General features: G+C 39.2%; 1 protein-coding gene across 2 annotated transcripts in view; it reads right to left on the bottom strand.

The window, feature by feature from the left end:
• Window positions 1-25162, bottom strand: part of KIAA1958 (KIAA1958 ortholog) — a 161224-nt gene that overhangs the window by 9713 nt on the left and 126349 nt on the right. For both annotated transcript variants that reach the window (XM_078061614.1, XM_078061613.1), the window contains one exon: window positions 14115-14287. In XM_078061614.1, the coding sequence (XP_077917740.1) occupies window positions 14115-14287 (173 nt within the window). The remainder of the gene's footprint in view (window positions 1-14114; window positions 14288-25162) is intronic.

Here is a 25162-nt window from a genome sequence, read left to right as displayed (position 1 = left end):
AAATAAATAAAATCTTTTAAAAAAAAATTACACACACATACACACATATGTGCATATGTATATGTGTATATACTAAAGGAAAAAGATAAAATATAATTGTTTTCTGATAATCTGATTGTTGGCCTAGGAAATTCTAAGAGATTCAGCTGAAAAGCCATCAGTAGGGTAGCTACATACAAAGTATGAAAAGCAACAGCTTTCTTATATACCAGTAAAAACCAGTCAAAATAACCATGACTCTCAAACTCAACTGGTTTCAGATTTTTATGTTGTCACTTGCAACTCCCTACTTGCAGGTGTTAACCTCTGTTTGTATTAGTTGGGATTCATTTGGTCCAAGAGCTAAGCCACATTTGAATAAGCCTAGGCAAAGAGGGATGTCAGATTTAGTGGACTCCAAGACCATCAGGACTCTGTCTCTCATCTCTGCCTCTCTGTGCAGAGTGGCTTTCTTTATATAGCTTAAAACATAATTCCCTAGCACTCCCTAAGATCTGCATCTTACAGCCTCAGCTACTGGCAATGTTCAATTCTCATCTATAGTATCTATAGTAGAAGAAAATCTAAAGAAAGGATTCTGGTTGGCTCATTCCTGATCTAAACAATTGATCAAAAGGTAGGCACTGTACTAACATGATGGCTTCTTCAGTAACCATGGGGATTGTAGGAGAGAAGGGTTCCTTAATAAGGGATGTTAAGCAGAAAACCTTATTACCGTGGTACTTAAAAACAAAACAAAACACAACAAAAAAAAACCAACCTCTGAGGGGCACCTGGATGGCTCAGTCAGTTAAGCGGCCGACTCTTGATTTCAGCTCAGGTCATGATCTCAGGGTCCTGGGATTGAGCCTCAAGTCTGGCTCCTCACTCAGCAGGGAGTCTGCTTGAGGATTCTCTCTCCCTCCCTCTCCCTCTGCCCGCCGCCCCCAAAATAATAAATAAATCTTTAAAACAACAACAACCTCTGATAGCTTCCTGTTGCCCTTAGGATAAATTTCAAACTGTTCACCTTGTAAGCAAGACTTTACAATTTGCTTTCACCCTCCGGTACATTGTTTGCAAAGACAGCCACAACAGCTCCTCCCCTCCCTGTTCCCACACACCTCTGCACAGTGATTTTGCTACTCCTCTCATCAAAAGGTGGGATCTATTTTCCCACCCTTGGAATCTGGGCTGGCCATGACTTATCTTGACCAAAGAAGGTGGCAGAAGTAACAATGTGTGAATTCCAAACCAAGGCTTCAGAGATGCTGCTTTTATCTGCTTTGGTCTTATAGGTTCTCCCAGGTGAGAACAACCCATAGGATCATGAGCAAATAAAATGAATGTTGCTTTAAGCCCCTAAGTGTTCAGGCAGTTCGTTCTGCAGCAATAGTTAACTGGTACCCACACACTTTCTCTAGCCTAATCTGCTCTTCTCTTTGTACTTTATTTTCCAGCCTCATTGAACTCTGTGCCATTCACAGGAACCACCAGATCCTCTTAGGCTTCTAAGACTTTATGCATGCTACGACCAGAATGCTTTTTTCTCTAAACCTTCTCTATTTGCAAAATCTCTGTTCATTATTTCAGCTCTAGCTCAAATTCTGCTGTCTGCAATAAAGGCTTTTCCAGCTTCCCTAAGCAAAGTTCCTCTCTCACCTAGGATCCCACAACACCTAATTTAAATTTTTATTATGGCCCTCTTCATATTGCACAGCCTCTTTTATATACGTCTATCTCTCAACATGGACTGAAAGCTCCCTGGAGGCAAAAACTACATCTTATACGTGACCACGTGGGTCTTCACACCTAGCAGAAGGCCTGCAGGACATCAGTGATCCACAATGAACTGGTACATGTGGGTTAAGTCAATGAACTAACCTTTAGTCAGGAGAACCGAGCTGACTTAAGATGCAGAATATTTTTCTTGATTTACATAGAATACCACAGGTTTCAAAGTAAAACCACAGCAATAGCAATTCCGGGAGAAATGTCAAGTCACAAAATTTATGTTGTTTGCACACAAGAAACCATTCATTCTGGCCCACGTTGGCTGCCTTCTTAGTATTCTCAGACTGAGTTTTGGTTGGTGGTTATTTGCCCAGGTTACAAGGTCTTCAATTTGTTGATTTGTTATAAAGATATTGTGCGAAACTATTTTTCTTCATTAACAACTCTGTATGGATTTACCATGTCAAAATTCACCATGGACTATAAACTTGATTTCCTTGAGGTAAAAATGACCAAAAAGAAGTAAGAGCTTGGTCATGGGGTAGATGACTCCAAAAAGAACAGAATAAGAAATAGCTGACTTGTGTGGCAAATTTCAAAGTTTCAGGACTACACAGTAATCCTTCACACTTGAAAGAGTTCAAAGACAAGTAAAACCAAGAGTTACTTTTGGGGAATGCCTCAAACCCCTCTGTGGATAATCTTATGGAGGGGGATGAAGAAAGTGGAGAAATGCTTATGAACTGCAAGTACTCTTCTAAAAGAATAAAATGAATAAAATGAATCTTGAAGTCACCTTTGCTGGCAACAAAAATGACTTCATTTTTGCAGTTAATCAGATTTTACTTTATTTAGAAAGATAGGTGTGGAACTTTAAGATGCTCTGTTTTCCAACAGTGACTCTAAGTCAGTGAGGCAGCAACCTCAAGGGAGATGGGTCAGTGAGGATCAGATCACACTTGTGAAAATAACCTGGAGGAAAAATACTATGTGGAACTCACACAGTAGATAACAGAGTGAGGCTGCCAGTGTGCACCCTGCTTATTTAGATGATATTTTGAAGTCTGATTTGACTCTCTCCTTTCTCCCTCGAACAAACAACTAAATTCGAGGCTCACCAGCTACCAAACCAGATCAGGAGCTGTTACTCACCTTGTCTGTTGCCGGCTGTATCTACCTTTATTTTTTATTTTTATTTTTTTTAAAGTCAGCTCCATGCCTGGCATGGGACTTGAACTCATGAGATCAAGAGTCACATGCTCTACCAACTGAGACAGCCAGGTGCCCCTTTATCTATCTTTAAAGACATATCTAGATTAAAAATACCTTGCATCTAGACCAAGAAAATGAGATTGAAGAATATGGGCTGTGATATCACAATTCCTACTTTTTACTAAATATTGGCTAATTCTCTAAGATACTGACCTCTTTCTTAAGAATTTATTATTAAAAATGTTTAATTTGAGCCACCCATGTGAGTAGATTACAGAAGACTGAAATCTATCTTCTTTCTCATCCATGATTCCTCTAGCTAACACAGGGGAAACTAAGAAATCCTAGTGCAGTGATAAGGCACACTCTATGGGACAGATGGGACATTTTATCCACCTGGGATGCAGAACTTATTTAAACCTTGGAGAGTGTGGAGAAGTTAGGTTCTTTTTGGGGATTCCTGCATGGGAACGTAAAGGTTCCCAGTAACAGACAACTGCAAAGTCTGAGAGACAAGACCCTTGGGCCTAGAAAAGATTAAGGTTAGTGGGGATGAAGAAATGCTGATAGGGGTCTGTGAGAACAGGTGAATTTTAAAATTATTAATAAAGGTGAAATAGTTACATTTTTACTGATTTATTTTTTTTTTAATTGTGGTAAAATATATATAACATTTACCATCTTAACCATCTGTAAGTATACAATTCAGTGGCTTTAAGTACATTTGTTTTTTTTTGTTTTTGTTTTTGTTTTTTTTTGTAGTTTTTAATTTTATTATGTTATGTTAGTCACCATACAGTACATCATTAGTTTTTGATGTAGTGATCCATGATCCATTGTTTTCATATAACACCCAGTGCTCCATGCAGTACGTGCCCTCCTTAATACCCATCACCGGGCTAACCCATCCCCCCTCCCCCCTCCCCTCTAAAACCCTGTTTGTTTCTCAGGTCCATAGTCTCTCATGGTTCATCTCTCCCTCCAATTCCCCCCGCCCATTTTTCCCTTCCTTCTCCTAATGTCCTCCATGTTATTCCTTATGTTCCACAAATAAGTGAAACCATATGATAATTGACTTTCTCTGCTTGACTTATTTCACTTAGCACAATCTCCTCCAGTCCCATCCATGTTGATGTAAAAGTTGGGTATTCATCTTTTCTGATGGCTGAGTAATATTCCATTGTATATATGGACCACATCTTCTTTATCCATTCATCTGTTGAAGGGCATCTCAGCTCTTTCCACAGTTTGGCTATTGCAGACATTGCTGCTATGAACATTGGGGTGCATATGGCCCTTCTTTTCACTACATCTGTGTCTTTGGGGTAAATACCCAGGAGTGCAATTGCTGGGTCATAGGGTAGCTCTATTTTTAAATTTTTGAGGCACCTCCACACTGTTTTCCAAAGTGGCTGTACCAACTTGCATTCCCACCAACAGTGTAAGAGGGTTCCCCTTTCTCCACAACCTCTCCAACATTTGTTGTTTCTTTCCCTGTCCATTTTTGCCATTCTAACTGGTGTAAGGTGGTATCTCAGTGTGGTTTTGATTTGGATTTCCCTGATGGCTAATGATGATGAAGATTTTTTCATGTGTCTGTTAGCCATTTGTATGTCTTCTTCAGAGAAGTGTCTGTTCATCTCCTCTGCCCACTTTTTGACTTATTTGTTTTTTGGGTGTTGAGTTTGAGAAGTTCTTTATAGATCTTGGATACCAGCCCTTTATCTGTAGTGTCATTTGCAAATATCTTCTCCCATTCTGTGGGTTGCCTCTTTGTTTTGTTGACTGTTTCCTTTGCTGTGCAGAAGATTTTTATCTTGACGAAGTCCCAAAAGTTCATTTTTGCTTTTGTTTCACTAGCTTTTGGAGATGTATCTTGAAAGAAGTTGCTGTGGGCGATGTCAAAGAGGTTACTGCCTATGTTCTCCTCTAGGATTTTGATGGATTCCTGTCTCACATTGAGGTCTTTCATCCACTTTGAGTTTATCTTTGTGAATGGTGTTAGAGAATGGTCGAGTTTCATTCTTCTGCATGTGGCTGTCCAATTTTCCCAGCACCATTTATTGAAGAGACTGTCTTTTATCCATTGCATGTTTTTTCCTGCTTTGTCAAAGATTATTTGACCATAGAGTTGAGGGTCCATATCTGGGTTCTCTATTCTGTTCCATTGGTCTGTATGTCTGTTTTTGTGCCAGTACCATGCTGTCTTGGTGATCATTGATTTGTAATATAGCTTGAAATCGGGCAACGTGATGCCCCCAGCTTTGTTTTTCTTTTTCAACATCTCCTTGGTGATTCGGGGTCTTTTCTGATTCCATACAAATTTTAGGATTGTTTGTTCCAGCACTTTGAAAAATGTCATTGGAATTTTGATCGGGATGGCATTGAAGGTATAGATTGCTCTGGGTAGCATAGACATTTTAACAATGTTTATTGTTCCGATCCATGAGCATGGAATATTTTTCCATCTTTTTGTGTCTTCTTCAATTTCTTTCATGAGTGTTTTGTAGTTCCTAGAGTATAGATCCTTTACCTCTTTGGTTAGGTTTATTCCGAGGTATCTTATGGTTTTTGGTGCTATTGTAAATGGAATCGTTTCTTTAATTTCTCTTTCTACAGTTGCATTGTTAGTATATAAGAAAGCAACTGATTTCTGTGCATTGATTTTGTATCCTGCCACATTACTGAATTGCTGGATGAGTTCTAGTAATTTGGGGGTGGAGTCTTTTGGGTTTTCCACATAAAGTATCATGTCGTCTGTGAAAAGAGAGAGTTTGACTTCTTCTTTGCCAATTTGAATACCTTTTATTTCTTTTTGTTGTCTGATTGCTGTTGCTAGGACTTCTAGTACTATGTTGAACAACAGTGGTGAGAGTGGGCATCCTTGACGTGTTCCTGATCTTAAGGGAAAGACTCTCAGCTTTTCCCCATTGAGGATGATATTCACTGTGGGTTTTTTATAGATGGATTTTATGAGCTTGAGGAATGTTCCCTCTATCCCTATACTCTGGAGAGTTTTAATCAGGAAAGGATGTTGTATTTTGTCAAATCCTTTTTCTGCATCAATTGAGAGGACCATATGGTTCTTCTCCCTCCTCTTATTAATGTGTTCTATCACATCGATTGATTTGCGAATGTTGAACCACCCTTGCATCCCGGGGATAAATCCCACTTGGTCGTGGTGGATGATCCTTTTAATGTATTGTTGGATCCTATTAGCTAGGATTTTGTTGAGGATTTTGGAATCCATATTCATCAGGGATATCGGTCTGAAATTCTCCTTTTTGATGGGGTCTTTGCCTGGTTTGGGGATTAAGGTAATGCTGGCCTCATAGAATGAGTTTGGAAGTTTTCCTTCTGTTTCTATTTTTTGAAACAGCTTCAGTAGAATAGGTATTATTTCTTCTTTGAATGTTTGGTAGAATTCCCCAGGGAATCCATCAGGCCCTGGACTCTTGTTTTTTGGGAGGTTTTTGATGACTGCTTCAATCTTGTTACTGGTTATTGGCCTATTCAGGTTGTCAATTTCTTCCTGTTTCAGTCTTGGCAGCTTATAGGTTTCCAGGAAGGCCTCCATTTCATCCAGATTGCTCAGTTTATTGGCATATAGTTGTTGATAATAATTTCTAATAATTGTTTCTATTTCCTTGGTGTTAGTCGTGATCTCTCCCCTTTCATTCATAATTTTATTAATTTGGGTCCTTTCTCTCTTCTTTTGGATAAGTCTGGCCAGTGGTTTATCAATCTTATTAATTCTTTCAAAGAACCAACTTCTAGTTTCGTTGATCTGATCTACTGTGTTTCTGGTTTCTAATTCATTGATTTCTGCTCTAATTTTAATTATTTCTCTTCTAATGCGTGGCTTAGGCGTCGTTTGTTGCTTTTTCTCTAGTTCTTTAAGGTGTAGAGTTAGTTGGTGAATTCGGGATTTTTCTATTTTTTTGAGTGAGGCTTGGATGGCTATGTATTTCCCCCTTAGGACCGCCTTTGCAGTATCCCATAGGTTTTGGACCGATGTGTTTTCATTCTCATTGATTTCCATGAATTGTTTAAGTTCTTCTTTGATTTCTTGGTTGACCCAAACATTCTTGAGCAGAGTGGTCTTTAGCTTCCAAGTGTTTCAATTTCTGCCAAATTTTTTTTTGTGATTGAGTTCCAGTTTTAGAGCATTGTGGTCTGAGAATATGCAGGGAATCATCTCAATCTTTTGGTATCGGTTGAGACCTGATTTGTGACCCAGTATATGGTCTATTCTGGAGAAAGTTCCATGTGCGCTCGAGAAGAATGAGTATTCTGTTGTTTTAGGGGTGGAATGTTCTGTAAATATCTATGAGGTCCATCTGGTCCAATGTATCATTCAAAGCTCTTGTTTCCTTGTTGATTTTCTGCTTAGATGATCTGTCCATTGCTGAGAGTGGAGTATTGAGGTCTCCTACAATTAACGTATTGTTATCAATATGACTCTTTATTTTGGTTAACAGTTGGCTTATGTAGATGGCTGCTCCCATGTTGGGGGCATAGATATTTACAATTGTTAGATCTTCTTGTTGGATAGACCCTTTAAGAATGATATAGTGTCCTTCTGTGTCTCTTATTACAGACTTTAGTTTAAAATCTAATTTGTCTGATATAAGAATTGCTACCCCAGCTTTCTTTTGAGGTCCGCTGGCATGGAAGATAGATCTCCATCCCTTCACTTTCAGTCTGGATGTATCTTTAGGTTCAAAATGAGTCTCTTGTAGACAGCATATGGATGGGTCCTGTCTTTTTATCCAATCTGCAACCCTGTGCCGTTTTATGGGAGCGTTTAGGCCATTCACGTTGAGAGTGATTATTGAAAGGTATGAATTAATTGTCATCATGTTGCCTGTGAAGACGTTGTTTTTATAGATTGTCCCTGTAAATTTCTGTTGTAGATCACTCTTGGGGTCTTTCTCCTTTTATAGAACCCCCCTTAATATTTCTTGCAGGGCCGGCTTAGTGGTCACATATTCTTTCAACTTCTGCCGGTCGTGGAAGCTCTGCATCTCTCCATCCATTCTAAATGAAAGCCTTGCCGGATAAAGTATTCTTGGCTGCATGTTCTTCTCATTTAGTACCCTGAATATGTCTTGCCAGGCCTTTCTGGCTTGCCAGGTCTCTGTGGATAGGTCTGACATTATTCTGATGTTCCTCCCTCTGTACGTAAGGAATCTCTTCCCCCTAACTGCCCTTAAGATGGTTTCCTTGGTTCTAAGATTTGCAAGTTTTACTATTACATGCTGGGGTGTTGGCTTGTTTTCCTTGATCTTAGGAGGGGTCCTCTCTGCCTCTAGGACTCGAATGTTTGTTTCATTCCCCAGATTAGGGAAGTTCTCAGCTACGATTTGCTCAAATACAACTTCTAGCCCTCTCTCTCTCTCCACTCCCTCCGGGATTCCAATTATTCTGACATTGGAACGCCTCATGGTGTCACTTATTTCTCTGATTCTATTTTCACGGATTCTGAGTTGTTTTTCCCTGGCCTCCTCTTTTCCCTTTTTATCTATTATACTGTCTTCCAGATCGCTTATTCTCTGTTCTGTCTCAGTTACCCTAGCTGTTAGATTATCTAGATTGGATTGGATCTCATTGATAGCATTTTTAAGTTCTGCCAATTCACCTTTTATTTCTGCCCTTAGAGACTCTATGTTGCCATTAATTGATTTCTCCATTCTAGCCATTGTCTTCGCAATTGCTAGCCTGAATGCCATCTCCGACATCTTGGTTATATCTGCATCCATTTGTAAATCTGCAGCATAAGTCATAATCTCTGAGTCTTTTCTGTTTTGGGGGCTCCTCCTCCTAGTCATTCTGTTGATGGGTGTTTGAGGGAATGTATAGAGTCCAAATCATTGACCAGAACCCAAGCAAGATGCACCTGTTTTCTTGGGATCTTAGGGTTGCTGGCCTCTTGTTTTCCCAGCCTGTCTTCTGTGGGAGGGGTCTGCCGTGCTGTTACTCAGGCAACCCTGTTTGGGCGGAGTTGCCCTGCGCCCCTGTGGCGGGGGATGGGCTCAGTAGGAATCAGTCTTTGGGGCTTTTGTTCTCTGGCGCCTTTCCCTGGCACCTTTCCGTGTCTCTTCCGCGAGTCAGAGCAGAAGAGACCGTTTCCAACCCTCTGCCTCAGAGCAGAGAGACCGCAGTCTGTTCTTCAGTGAGCTCTCCAGGCCACACCGTCTCCGTTTCTGTCCGTGCTGCTATAAACTGCAGCAGCCTAGGTTGTGCGCCCCTCCGCAGCGCTCCCAGTCCTGCCTCCAGGTCGGGGCACGTCTCTGCCCTTTGTGCTTCTAAAACCGCCAGCTGCTCCCTGTTCGAGGGCGCGTGACTCCGCTGCTTGGGGTTCTGTCCCGGGGACTGCAGTTCACGTGTGTGCAACTCCGCCACTTGGGGTTTCCACCCCTGGGGGTTGCAGTTCACCAGCGGGACCCGGGCGCACCGGGTTTCCGTCTCGGAGGCTGCAGTTCGCGTGCCTGTGACCGTCGCTCCGGTTTCTCTCCGGGGGGCCTGCGGTTCGCGTGCGTGAGACCCCGCCGGTCTGGTTTTCCACCCCGGGGGCTGCCCTAAAGTCCTTTCCCAACGATACCGGTCTGCGAGTCTGCGCCTGTCCGCAGCGCGCGAGGCTGTCACTCACCGGCAGTGTAGGATCCCCACGGCCAGGCTCCCTCCCGCCGCCGTTTATCCTCCGATATCTGCCCGCAGGATCAGGGCTCTCCGCTTCGTACCTCAAAACCAACCGCCTGCAATATTCTGTTTGTAGAGATCCAGATCTTCTTACATCTCAGGCTGGTTTTGTGGGTGCTCAGAGTGGTCTGGTAGATATCCAGCTCAATTCCGGGGACCAGTTGAAATAGGGTCCCCTACTCCTCCGCCATCTTTCCCCCCTTTAAGTACATTTGTAACATTGCACAACCCCCACCACTATTCATTTCCAGAACTTTTTCATCATCCCAAACAGAAACTGTACTCATTCAACAATAGCTCCACATTTCCTCCTCCTCCGAGCCCCTGGTAACCTCTCTCATACCTTCTGTCATTATGACCGTGCCTATTCTAGATATCTTACATAAATGGAATAATACATATTTGTTCTTTTATTTCTGACTTATTTCGCTTAATATAATGTTTTCTAGGTGCATTCATGTAAACATCTATCAGCACTTCATTTCTCTTCATTGCCAGATAATATTCCATTGTATGGATACGTGACATTTTATCTATTCTTCTGCTCATGGGCATTTGGGTTGTTTTGGCTATTGTGAATAAAGCTACAACATATATTTATGTATGACTTTCTGTACAGGTACATGTTTTTAGTTTTCTGGGTATATGCGTGGAGTGGAATTGCTGAGTGAAAGAGTAACTCTGTTTAACTTGAGGGGAAATGCCAGACTGTTTCCAAAGCAGCTCCATCAGAAGTGTACGAGTTCCAGTTTCTCTACATTCTCATCAACACCTGTTATTATCTTTTTTTTTAAAATTACTATTATTGTAGTCTTCCTGTTGGATATGAAGTGGAATCTCATGTAGTTTTGATTTGCATTTCCCTGAAGTCTAATGAAGTTGAGCGTCTTTTATGTGCTCATTGGCCATTTGTTTATCTTCTTTATAATAACTGTTTAATATCTTGTCTGCTAATTCTAAAATCTTTGTTAGATCTGGGCTGGTTTTGATTGATTCATTCTTCACTTGATCTTAGTCAAAAGGCCGAGAAGCAACTGATTGATTCATTCTTTAAGGGATATATTCTTGCTTCTTTGCATGTCTGATAATTTTTGTTTAGTTGCCAGACATTGTGAATTTTTTTTCTTTGGTTCTGGATATTTTTATGTTCCTATAAGTATTTTTAAGCTTTGTTCTGGGACACAGTTAAGTTACTTGAAAATCATTCAATCCTTCTGGGTCTTGCCTTTTTTTTTTTACTTAGAAGAATTGAGATGTAATTGGCATATAACACTACATTAGTTTCAGATGTACAACACAATGATTCAATATTTGTATGTACTGCAAAATGATTATCATAGTCTAGCTAACATCCATCATCAGATATAGTTAAATTATTTTTCTTGTGATGAGAACTTTTAAGATCTACTCTATTAGCAACTTCAAATATATAATGCAGTATTATTAACTGTAGTCATCAAGCTGTACATCAAATCACCAGGACCTATTTATTTTATAACTGGAAGTTTGAATTTTTTGACCACCTTCCCCCATTTTACTCTCCATCCCCCTCCCATCCCACACCTCTAGCAACCACTTATCTTTTCTCTTTTTCTAATGAATTCAGTTTAGTTTTTTTTTGTTGTTGTTTTTGTTTTGTTTTTATATTCCACATATAAGTTCAGTCATATGGTATTTGTCTTTCTCTGACTTATTTCCCTTAGCATAATGCCCTCAAGGTCCATGCATGTTGTTGCAAATGGCAAGATTTCCTTCTTTTTTTATGGCTGAGTAATATTCCATTGTGTATATATGAACCACATTTTCTTTATCCATTCATCCATCAGTAGACACTTAGGTTGCTTCCATGTCTTCGCTACTGTAAATAAGGGTGCAATGAACATGGGGGTGCATAAATCTTTTCAAGTTAGTGTTTCCATTTCCTTCACACAAATATCCAGAAGTGGAATTGCTGGATCATATGGTAGTTCTAATTTTAACTTTTTGAGGAAACTCTATTCTGTTTCCCACAATGGCTGCACTAATTTACATTTCCACCAACAGTGCACCAGGTTCCCTTTTCTCCACATTCCTTACTAACACCTGTTATTGCTTGTCTTTTTGACACTAACCATTCTGACAGGTGGGAGGTGGTATCTCATTGTAGTTTTGATTTGCATTTCCCTGATGATTAGTGATGTTAGCACCTTTTCATGTACCTGGGTCTAGCATTTAAGATTTGTTGGGTGTGATTAGAGCAGAGCTTAGTCTAGAGCTAACTATTCTCCACATCTGTTGCAAGACCTTTCTCAGTACTCTCATTTGTTACCTTTCTCTAAGGGATCAAGTCCTATGCTGTCTGTTCTGTCTGAAAACAGTTGTTGCACATATTGTGCTCAGTCTTCTAGTTGTTACAGCAGAAGGGTAATTTGGGCCTTTTTCTCCCTATGGCCACAAGTGGAAATTCTTCTTTATTTTCAAATCTGCTGGATTATTTTGATTACTATGTTGTTGCTTGCTCAATGTATAATTCTTTTCATTTCTATAAATATTTCACACATCTTAGTCTATAATATACTATCTAAAGTCCCTGGTGTCTAAATCTATTGTTTGTTCTCTCTATGCAGACTCATTCATGTGATCTATTTCCTTGAGTGGCTGGTGGTTTCTGTTGTTGTTGTTTTTTTTTAATGAGCACATATTTAGTTGATTTTAATCTGCAAAAAAACCCAATCCCCTATATTTTGGGTGTTTCTCTTCAAAGAGCCTGATGTGGGGCTCGATCCCAGGACTCTGAGTCACTTAACCGACTGAGCCACCCAGGTGCCCCTCAGGGTCCTCTCCTAAATCAAGGGTTCTTCCGTGCATCTGTCTCTTCCCTTCCTTAATAATGTTATCAATATATGCCCTCAGGGAGAACCTCGCCTTTCATATGTGCTACTGCTCAGTGCTCCAGGTCCAGCTGTCTTGTGTGTGTGTGTGTGTGTGTGCATGTGCACGCACGTGCTGTGGATGTTTTCCTTCCTTTTTGCAGATAGAACAGAAAGGCCCCTCACAGTATCTAGAGCACCATGCTGTCAGAAGTAGAAACCTGGATTTCTTATTTCATCTATTGTTGGTGCCCTAAACACATAACCCAAACTTGGAGATGTCACCTGCCTTGGGCTTCAGTTATGACCTCTATGTGCAAGACTTTTAAATCTATGCTTCCAGCTTTAGCATTTCTCCCATGTTTGCTTGTTTATTTTTATTTTTATTTTTTTTTTAAGTAAGCTCTAGGCCCAATGTGGGGCTTGAACTCATGACCCTAAGATCAAGAGTCGCATACTCTACCGACTGAGCCAGCCATGTGCCCCTTTTTCTCCCATGTTTTGAATCCCACATTCACAACTGTTTATTGGACATGTCCATCTGGACATCTGTCTGCTTTAGACTCCGTATATCCAAATCAAAATATGCCTTTCTATTCTGTCTCTACATGTCCAAAAATATTTCCTTCCATTCACCAACCTCGAACATTTCAAATTGGAAGAGATTTTAAGAGCTCATTTTACAGCTGGAGAAACTGATGGCCAAGGATACTAAATAAATTTTTGCTCATCACTTCCAATTAATTTTTCCAAATATCTTTCACTATATTTCTCCCTGTTAAAGAAACTTCAGTGGTTTCCCTTTTGCCTAACGCTTTAGATCTTATAGTCAGAGCATTCTCCCTATTTTGACAGTCCCTTCTCTGCTGCCACACTGCAATAATCCTTCAGATAAAGTCTCTCTTTACAAACAAAAACAAAACAAAACTTCAACGGCTTCCCAATGTTCACAAGATTTTAGTTTGGCCTTTAAGGGTTTATCAAAATCCAGTTTTATAGTCCACTATTCCCCTATCCGAAATCTCTGCTGCAGGCAAGTGAGTCTATCCCTCCAAATCTTATTCTTCCTCATGTCACTCAGCCTAGAAGACTCTTGTCTTCAGCCAATTCTACCGAAATTCTAACTCTCCTTCAAAACACTGCTTAAATATCAATTCCTTCACTAGTTTCACCAATCTGAAATTAATTTATCCATCTGAATTTTTTGGCATTTCTGATCTGTACATTCATAAGACACTTATTAAATTCTGCTTTGTACTGTGTATATTTTTCTTTTGATTTCATGTTCTTTCAAAGTTTTCTCAAGCAAAAAACAACTGTTCTGTGTTCCCCACAATGCTTAACACAATGCCCAGCACTTAGAAGCTGTGAAAGTGGCTGAGAGAAGAAGTAAGCTTGAGTTTCTTGGGGCACCGGGGTGGCTCAGTTGGTTAAGCGTCTGCCTTCGGCTCAGGTCATGATCCCAGGGTTCTGGGATCGAGCCCTGCATTGGGCTCCTTGCTCAGCAGAGAGTCTGCTTCTCCTTCTCCCTCTACCTGCTACTCCACCTGCTTGTGCTCTCTCTCTCTGTCAAATAAATAAATAAATAAAATCTTAATAAATAAATAAATACAATCTTAAAAAAAAAAAGTTTCTTACCTTGGTGATGTCCGTGTGATCTTTGAGCCCGTTGGTCACGCACCAATATCGCCACACATTCAGAGCATATCGTGTGGCTTTGGTAGTGTTTGGGCTTACTGCACTGGTACACAGATCATTCAAGTCATCATTAATATTAAATACAGGAAATTTGTTGAGCTTAGTAGAATAGGCTAGAAACAAAAACAATAAAAGCATTAAAATAATTTGCCATTCCCTTCTTTAGAGAATAACATCTTGGGATCATGTTAAATAACAGAAATCTCCTAAGAGATAACACTTTAAAAAATGAAATGTCTATCAAGTGTACATATATTAGAATCAATAAAGTAGGGAACAATATTTCTAGCATGGAATCAATGCAGTAACCTTGCATTTGATCCTAGTATTTTTGCTATATATATCAACTGATGCACTAATGCAGGCATTCCAATAACAGAAGGAAAAAAAATGAATGCAGAAAAACAAAGAATGTTCTGTCTAAAATTTTCACTGGAATTAAAAGGCATTTATATGAACAATAACAACAACAAAAATAGAAGGAAATAAGGGAAGACAAGTAACACATTCTTTCTCTTTACCCTCAGTGTATGCAGCGCTGTTATTTCTCTGTAATGTAGTGTCTTATGTGTCATCCTGGACAGCCTTGTATTAAATGGTGTTGGCATATTTCTTTAATTCTTTTCACAAACAAACAAAGAGATATTTAAACCCTGACTCCCCAACCCATCAGCTAGCTTAGAATCAGAATGGAAGGTAAAGTGAGAATAATTTTACGGGAAAGAAGGGAGAACATGCCAGAGGGGCTTACATGACCTCAGAGGAGGCCCAGATTTTAAATTGCAATTGCCAAACTAAGTCAGATGAAAACTGGTCTTCCCTTTAATTGTTGGATACCGAAGAGATAATCAAATCCATAACCATTAGGCCTCTCTTTATACTCTGTGATCTACTAAAACCAAACTTAAACTGTTTAAATTGTTGTCTTTGGATAGAAAAAAAAAACCCGGGGCGCCTGGGTGGCTCAGTCGTTAAGCGTCTGCCTTCAGCTCAGGTCATGATCCCAGGGTCCTGGGATCGAGCCCCGCAGCGGGCTCCCTGCTTGGCAGAAGCCTGCTTCTCCCTTTCCCACTCCCCCTGCTTGTGTTCCCTCTCTCGCTGTGTCTCTCTCTGTCAAATAGATAAATAAAATCTTCAAAAAAAAAAAAAAAAAGAAAAAAGAAAACCCAACAAGGTGGACCACCTTAAAATGAAAACAATGCCAACCTCTAGTTTATCTAATGGTTCTGATCCTCTCTGGAATGTTTCTATGTTCAAACAAGGCATTAAGAGGTTGAGAAATAGCAAAATGGAAAGTTGGTGCAATTACCAAGGTGATCTGCAAATTGGTTCCACTTTGCCTAAGCCACCCCACCTTCCACCGCCCCCACTGAGGAACTCCCAACCACCAGCACCTGTTGTCCCCAGCCCAGGACACCACACCAACCTTCCCCCACTGTAGCCTGAGAAATCTCCACATGGTCTCCCCAGTGTCTTTTTTTCCCACTTCCAATTCCAATTCCAAACTCACTTCTACACAACCTTCCCCATACGAACCGAACTCCCTTATTCTCTCCAGTATGTATCTCACTTTTGCTTTATCATTCCTTAGAACTGTGATGGAATTGTGTCCAGAAGATCTCCAGTTGGTTTGTATTGCTCCTTAAGACTGTGTCTTTACCCTTTAAGTTTGCTGTTGAACTGTTAAACACACAATCTGCTTTAATAAATGCCTATAGCAAAAGAGAAATAAACAATACTAGAAAGACTATCAGAAGTGACCATGTCATGTGAGTATATTCCTCTCACCACCCTCATAAACTGAGATAACTCACATTGTTTCTGGGACTTGCTTGATATCAATAAAAGGATTCTAGTATAAAATTTATTATCATTACATCTAGTGTTAATTGAATGCTTACTATATGCCAAGAGTTACTGTAATCGCTAAGCAACTGTGTTGTTATACTTATTTTACAGATAAGGAAACTGAACCTCATACATTTAGTAACTTCATACATCACTCATCCAACATTTACCAAGGTGCCCTCTCTGTGCCAGGCACTGGGCTGTCCCAAGTCATGGAGTTAGCAAGTGCTAGAGCTAGGGTTTGGACTCGGGTCCCACTGACTCGATGCTCTGACCACCACAGCAAAGGAATCATGTACTACATGGATAAAGTTTCAGGATGGAATACAATTTAGATATTAGCCACTTATGAAAAGTATACCCCGGCCCCCAACATTTACTTGTATTAATCTTCAGTGAGGAGAACTACGTCCGATTTATTTACACAACCACTACAGCTCCACTGTTTGTTTGCTTTTAAACAACCACAACAAAAGATTTATTTGCAACACAGCGCAGTCCCCATCATTTCAGTATAGCAAAGTCACACTGTAAGACAGGATGTTTAATTATTACATGAAACAATTACATGGCCTTAAATAATTTCATTTTTAACACAGGACAGAGACCGTACACTGAAAATGGAAAACAAAATCCTAGTACACAGAGAAACATAAAGAATGCTCAAATGCTTACATAATGGGAAAGAAATTGTGTGAAAATGAGTAAATGACACATATGGTTCTTTCATAATTGTATTTAAAGATTAAATAAATTTACTCAATACATTGCTTTTTAAAAATTCTGAGTAGAAGTTGTAGAGCTATGGTGCCAAGGAAATTTTTAGGAGACTCTACTGATGGAGAAATAAACAAAAGGGAGGACTTACAACTGAATACAGGAGAAAGAGGGGACTACTCTAAAGAAGGATTTGCATTTTTTTTTTTCCATTAGAGAACAGGCAAACTTCAAGCTCAATGTTCAGAAGAGCTGGCCATGGGAGCAGGGGTGGACTGTGGGGTCGTGTACTCCCTTTAAGGACGGCCAGATCTGAACAATTACCCTGCTCTCTATGCGTGGTTACCACCTACATCATTTACAGCATAGGTGTTAGCAAGCACAGTGTGGAAAGTGAGGGAAATCGCTGTGAAAAGCCACCCTCAGAGTCAGAGAGAAAAGGGGCATTGCCTCAGGAAACTCTAGGCAGCCCCACTGAACAAGGGGAAGGAAAAACAAAAAGCAGCTACAAAAAGCAACAAATGGCTGAATACATGCCCTCTGTCAGGTAACACTCCCCCTGAGTCTACATTTGAGAGTTCCCTGCTTCTCAGCTTGTTTTCAGCTTATACACCCTGAAGAGAAGCCTATTTGTGGGGACTTCTTTGTCCACTCATTACAGCTGGCTAAAGTCCACTTGCAAAACCCTGTGCTCAACTATTACCTTCAAGAGTGAACTGTATCCAGATATATCAAACAAGAGCCTTTAATAATGTCTAAGGAAATCCCCGTAAGCTAGCAGTAATGATAAATCTAGACTTTCGTTTTAAAATGTGAGCTCACGGGCGCGCCTTCGTGGCTCAGTCGGTTAAGTGTCGGACTCTTGGTTTTGGCTGAGGTCATGAGCTCAGGGTTGTGAGATCAAGCCCCGTGTTGGGCTCCGCACTCAGCTTGAGACTCTCTTGAGTCTCTGCTTGAGACTCTCTCTCTCTCCCTCGCCTTCTGCCCCTCCCCCTGCCCTCTCTCTCTAATAAATAAATAAATGTTAAAAAAAAAATGTGAGTACACAAACAAGCATCCCTTGGCACCTGGGGAAAACCAATAGCATGAAAGTTACCAAGTTACACAAGCAGAGCAACTAATTCCATATTCCCACTCTCCCATAAAATTAATCCAATGGGAAAAATTCAAAAGATCACGGATATATCATTACATAGACTTGAGAGCATAATTTATCCTTAAAACAAGAACAGCTTTCATTGGAAAAGGAAAAATAGGAGAACAAGAAAGACCCAGGAAATTTAAAATGATTGAAAAAACATAATACTTAAAAGAAGAGCTGAGTATTAGAATGAACATGGCTAAAAGACGAATTAGTGATATGGAAGGAATTTTCCTGGAAGGGCAAGCAAAGTCATAACAGTTTTTAAATTATGAGAGTGAAGTTAAGAGGCGTAGAAGACTGAGGCAGGAAATTCAAAACCTAGCTTATAAGAATTCAAAAGAAAAAATTCTGAGAGGATAGAATAAAATAGTGAAAGAAATAATATAAGAAAAGTTCCATTAATCAAAGAGATTTTAATCTTTAGGGTGTTAAGGTTTATGAACTGTCAAATACATACTGAAGAAGACATATCTTCTTATTTAAGATATATATAAACATATCTTGGTGAAATTTCCAAGGTCTATAAACAAAAAGAAAATTCTATAATCTTTACGGGGAAAAAGTCTTTAACATAGTAACAAGAATCAGATTTCTCATCTGTGAGACCATATGTTAAAAAATAATGACTCTGTCTTCTCAGAGTTGTAAGGGGAAACAACTATAAAATGAAGAATTCTATTACCTACTTACGGTATTATTCAAGCACTAGGGCAAAATAAAGATATTTTCAATCATGAAAGACATAGCATCCAAGAACAAGTTAATAAAAGAAATGAAAACTTAAAAATGATGGCAGGAGGACTTCCACTTAGGGCTATAATGGAGTAGCTGGTATTATACTATCTTTCCTGCTGAGAATAAGGCTGGACAAAATGCACTGGAAAACAAAATTAACTGGAACTCAAGGAGCAAAAATCCCGGAGAGATGGGAAATGCACAGAAGTGAGTCCTGCATTGATCACCATGTTTTCCTCTTCAATCATTTGAAGAGTTGCAGTGCAGGTCATAGAGCCCAAACAGAAACAAGCAGCCTAAAGTCTACAGCAATCTCAGGGAAACAAGTATACAAATACTTAAGTACAAGGCTAATAAGCAGCCAGTACTTGAGAGTTGGACGTCCTGGAGGAAGGGAACCATGGAAAAGTGAACCAACATTCTGCATGTAATTTTCCTTTCAGGAATTGCTGATTCCTAGGCTAAACATGCAGAGGCAAGATGTAGAGAAACCAAGCAGAAAAGAGAAATCACTAAAAGGAAACTGCATGGCACTGAGGAGTCAAGAATAGTAACAGAGGCTTCTAAGGAGGAGAAGACTTGGTAACAACACAGGCTTTCATTTGAGACCCAGGAAGGGCTTAACTTTAAGAATAAGAAAAACTGGAAATACAGATGGTCCCTGACTTACGATGGTTCAACTTATGATTTTTCAACTGTACAATGATGTGAAAGTGATAGGCATTCAGTAGAAACTGTACTTCAAAATTTGAATTTTGAGCTTTTCCTGGGCTAAGTGATATGTGGTAGGATGCTCTCTTGTGATGCTGGGCAGTGGCAGACAGCCACAACTCCCAGCCAAACTCGTGATCACAAGGGTAAACAACTGATAGACTCACAACCATTCTGTACCCACACGACCATTCTGTTTCTCATTTTCAGTACAGTATTCAATAAATTATGTGAGATATTCAACACTCTACTATAAAATAGGCTTTGTGTTAGATGATTTTGTCCAACTGTAGGCTAACATCAGTATTCTGAGCACATGTCAGTTAGGCTAGGCTGAGATGTTCAGTAGGTTAGGCATATTAAATGCATTTTCTACCTAAAACATTTTAACTTATGAGGGTTTATCAAGATATAACCCTAGTGTAAGTCAAGGACGATATGTAGAACAGTCTCAACTGGATTAAGATGATCTACCTACCTTATTTGCTAGCTGGCAGAAATTTAAATCCTCTCTGGAGGAAGGATAACAACTTCAATAAGTTTTCATACACAATGGCCAGAATTCAATAACAAGTTAACAGACATACTATAAAGTAAGACCAAATGAATGAAAAACAGGAGAAAAATCAGACAACATGATTATCCAGATTACTGGAGTTGTCAGACATGGACTTTAAAATAATTTTGCTATGTTCAAGGAAATAAGGAAAGGATAGAGAATTTTACTAAAACATTAGAATCTATTAACAAAATGGAAATTATAGAATTCTCTCCCTTCTTTCTCTTCTCTTCCTCTTCTTTTTCCCTTTTCTTCCTGAACTTTTCAGTTTCAAAGCTGTTGGTGGGGCAGAGCGAAACAGACATCTGTTTTCCTGGAGTATGTGTGTGTTGAAGGGGCTGTGGGGGCTTAGAGTGAAGCATGAAGCCTGCCCAGTAAGGGGTATAGGAAACTGACTGGGGCAAGAAATAAGTTTCAGTGGGAGGCAACAGAGCCTGAACTCGGAGAGAAGAAAAATCCAAACATCCCATGCAGGGGTAGCCAGATATGTGGTGTGATTGCCTGAGCAGGGTAAGGAGGATACCCACACAGCAGTGGGAGATATGGGAAGAAGCCCTATGTGAAAAGTCAGAGTCTTACTGGAGTGAATAAGGCTTCCCTGCATGGGAGTGGTCTGGTGCCAGGTATCACAGCTCAAGAAGTGTGATGAGGGCTTCCATGTAGGAAAGCTTCCCAGCATGGGATGTCAGAGTTGGAGTGGAGTGAGAGAGTGGAGGATGGCCCAGTGCAGAGTGTTATAAGTTGAGAAGATAAAAGACAAGGAGAAAATTTTAAAATAAACTGGAGGAAAAGTACATATTACTTTCAAAGGAGCAAGAACAGATTGATTTTTCAACTGATGTGATGGAAGCCAGAAGACAGATTATCTTTAACGTGCTGAAAGAAAATTGCTACAAGTGTGGAATTCATACTAAGCAAAGCATCCTTCAAAAATAAAGGTGAAATACGGGGGAAGTCGTACAAAATAACAAATGTATTTATTATCAGCAGTCAAATATTCAGTGATAATAAAATGAGTTTTTCAGGCAAAGGAAATGATCCAGGATGGAAACACATTGATATAGCAAAAAATAAAGAATACTGGAAAGATTGAATATTTAGGTGAATCTAAATGAACACAGCTGTTTAAAACAATACTAATGGTGTCTTGTGGGGCTTTAAATGTATGTAGAATTAATACTCATTACTGTAGCACAAAGAGGGTAACTGGAGCTAGTGTTGAAAGGTCTTTGCATTATCCAGAAAATGATGAAAACACTAATTTAAAGTAGACTTTAACAGTGCAAGGATGCATATTTTAATCTCCATGGTAACCACTACAAGAATATTGAAAGAATGTATAAGTTGATAGAGGAGGAAATGGAATAAAAAAGACTTGTTTAATCAAAAACAAGGCACAAAGAATAGATGAGACAAAGCAAAAAATGTAGGATTATAGACTTAAACCTAAATGTATCAATTATTCCAGGATCAATATTCCAATTAAAAGATAACTGATGTCAGGGTGCCTGGGTGGCTCAGTTGGTTGAGTGTCCAACTCTTGGTTTCAGCTCAGGTCATGATCTCAGGGTCATGAGACTGAGCCCCAAGTTGGGCTCCATGCTCAGTGGGGATCTGCTTGAGATTCTCTCCCTCTGCCCCCCCCACTCATGCTTTCTCTCTCTCTCTCTCTCTCAAATAAATAAATTTTTAAAAAAAGATAAGTGATGTCAGTTTGGATAAAGAAATAAAACTCAGCTATGTGCTCCTTATACATAGGAATAAATAGGGTAGAAAAGTTGAAAGCAAAAGGATGAAAAGAAGGTACACTATGTAAACAGTAAAGAAAAGAATGCTGGTATAGCTATATATCAGACAAAACTGACTTTAAGGCAAGATGTATTACTATAAATAAAGAGAAATGTTTTAAAATTCAACAGAAAGATATAACAATCTTAAATTTCTATCTAATCACATAGTCTCAAAATATAAAGAGCAAAAGTTGCAAGAATTTTAAAAAGAAATAAGCAAATCTACAACTAAGACTTTAATACATCCTTTTCTATAACTGACAGAACAAGTACACACAGAAAATAGTATAGATATAGAAGACTGAAACAATGCAAATATCAAACTGTACTTCATTGATACACAAAGAACAACATAACTAACAACTGCAGAAGACACATTCTTTTCAAAGATACATGGTCCTTTTACCAAAATAGAAATGCTAGGACATAAAGCAAACTTCAACATTCCAAAGGATTAAATAGGATTATTTAAGGATTAGAATATAAGCAGAATTAAAATATAAATCAATTACAAGAAGATAACTTCTAACCACTAAGCAATAATATGTTTCTAAATAAACCCCTGATGAAGGGGAAAAAAAAACAATGGGAATTAGAAAATATTTCAGGGGTGCCTCAGTGGCTCAGTGGTTTAAGCATCTGAACCTTCAGCTCAGCTCATGATCTCAGGATCCTGGGATCAAGTCCTGCATCAGGCTCCCTGCTCAGCGGGGAGTCTGCTTCTCCTTCTCCCTCTCCCCCTCCCCCTGCTCATGCTCTCTCTCTCTCAAATAAATAAATAAAATCTTTAAAAAAAAAAGAAAATATTTCAAACCAAATAATAATAATATATATGTCAAAGTTGTGGAAGGCACTTATTGCAGTATCTATAGAGAAAATTATAGCACTGAATGCAGAGATCACGAAAGAAAGGTTGAATATCAACTGTACCAGGAAATAATAAAAAGAACAACATATATACTCAAAAGAGTAGAAAGAAGGAAACAACACACATAACAGAAATCAATGCAATAGGAAATTTATAATTAAAAAAGAAGTAATGCCAAAAAGATGGATTTGAAAAGACTAACAAAATTAATAAACTGGTAAGAAAAATGAGAGAAGGCACAAATTGCAACACCAAGAATGAAACAGGGGTTATCACTACAGATCCTACAGATGATAGTAAAAAGATATTAAGAACAACTTGAGGGGCGCCTGGGTGGCTCAGTTGGTTAAGCGACTGCCTTCGGCTCAGGTCATGATCCTGGAGTCCTGGGATCGAGTCCCATATCGGGCTCCCTGCTCGGCGGGGAGTCTGCTTCTCCCTCTGACCCTCCCCCCCCTCATGTGCTCGCTCGCTCTCATTCTCTCTCTCTCAAATAAATAAATAAAATCTTTAAAAAAAAAAAAAAAAAACAACTTGATGCCAATAAATTTGAAAATTTGGATAAAATGGACAAATATATAGGAAAGCCACAACTTACTAAAACTGAATGAGAAATATAAAATTTTTTTTTTTTTTTTAAGATTTTATTTATTTGAGAGAGAAAGAGACAGAGAGCGAGCATGAGAGGGGGGAGGGTCAGGAGGGTCGGGAGAGTCAGAGGGAGAAGCAGACTCCCTGCCGAGCAGGGAGCCCGATGCGGGACTCGATCCAGGGACTCCAGGATCATGACCTGAGCCGAAGGCAGTCGCTTAACCAACTGAGCCACCCAGGCGCCCGAGAAATATAAAATTTAAGTAGTCTTACATCCATTAAAGAAACTGAATCTGTAATTTAAAATATATATAAAAAAAAAACCCTTCAGGTTGAGATGGATTTCACTAGCAAATTCTTTTAACATGTAAGAAACAAATAATGCCAAACCTAAAAACTCTGCTAGGGAATAGAGAAAGAGAGAATAATACCCATTTTCTTTTTTAGGGCAGCATAACTTTTCTATTAAAAAATATGACAAGAACAATACAAAAAAAGAAAATTACAAGCCAACACAGCTCATAAACAGACACAAAAATCCTTAACATAATATGCGTAAATTGAATGCTTACCTCACACCACAAACAAAAAAACCAATTCCAAATGGATCATAACCTAAATGTGAATGGTACAATAAAGCTTCTAGAGAAAGATATAGGAGACCATCTTTATGACCTTGCAGTAGCTGCATATTTTTAATAGCACATCAATATTATCATCTCAAAAATAAAGGATTGATAAATTGAATTTCTTTGAAGTTAAAAAGACATTTATTAAAATGCCCCATTTAGAGGGTGCAAAGGCAAGCCACATAGTGAAAGAAGGTATCTGAAGTGCGTATATCTAACAAACCAATTAGAAGGCAGCCAGACCAATTAAAAATGGGCAAACATGAATGGGCACTGTATAAAATAAAAAATATTAATTTTTTGGGAAACATAAATTAAGGTCCATCTACCAAAATGTCTAAAATAAAAAACAAAATCTGCAAATATCAAGCATTGGTGAGGATGTGGAACCATAGGAACACTCCTACTCATCTGGTAGAAATGTCAATTTGCACACCCACTTTGGAAACTAATTGGTAGTATCTACTAAAGTTGAACACACAAATATTCTATGATCCAGCAATCCTACACCTGAGTATATACCCAACAGAAATGTGTACATGTTTACTGAAAGGCATGTAATATGAGTGTTCATAAAAGTACAATTAATAATAGAAAGCCCCAGGCGCCTGGGTGGCTCAGTCATTAAGCGTCTGCCTTCGGCTCAGGTCATGGTCCCAGGGTCCTGGGATCGAGCCCCGCATCGGGCTCCCTGCTCAGTGGGAAGCCTGCTTCTGCCTCTCCCACTCCCCCTGCTTGTGTTCCCTCTCTCACTGTCAAATAAATAAATAAAATCTTAAAAAAAAATAATAGAAAGCCCCGAGCTGGAAATATTCATATGTTCATAAACAAAAGAATGCATATGAAATTGTAAAATATTTATACAATATATTATACAATAACGGCAAGGAATGGACTACCGGAATCAACTAACATGAAAAATATGGATGAAGCCCACAAACACAATGTTAAACAAAAGAGGCCAGACACAACAGAGTGAGTTGAAATGGTCCACTTATGTAATTCAAAAACAAAGAAAATGACTCTATGGTGAAATAACAAAGTGGTTGCCTGAGGGAGGGCACAGGAGGGAAGTTTCTGAGTTTCGGGTAATGTTCTATGTCTTCCTCTAGGTGGTGTTCTCAGCAATATGCTTGCTTCATGAAAATCAGCCAAGCTGTACATTATTTGTGCCCTTTTATGTCTGTAAAATTCAGAAAGAAGACTTTCAAAAAATTCTTTAAAATTATAAGATTATTTATTTATTTATTTATTTATTTAGAAAGAGAGCATGAGCGAGGTGGGGGGCAGAAGGAGAGGGAGAGAGAGTCTAAAACAGACTCTGCGCTGAGTGTAGAACCCAATGCAGGACTTGATTCAAAACCCCGAGATCATGACCTGAGCTGTCCAAGAGCTG

Source organism: Halichoerus grypus, chromosome 14, assembly GCF_964656455.1.
Source record: "Halichoerus grypus chromosome 14, mHalGry1.hap1.1, whole genome shotgun sequence".
NCBI classification, from domain to species: Eukaryota; Metazoa; Chordata; class Mammalia; order Carnivora; family Phocidae; genus Halichoerus; species Halichoerus grypus.
The sequence above is the reverse complement of the archived record's forward strand: the minus strand, read 5'-3'. Positions and strand labels throughout refer to the sequence as shown.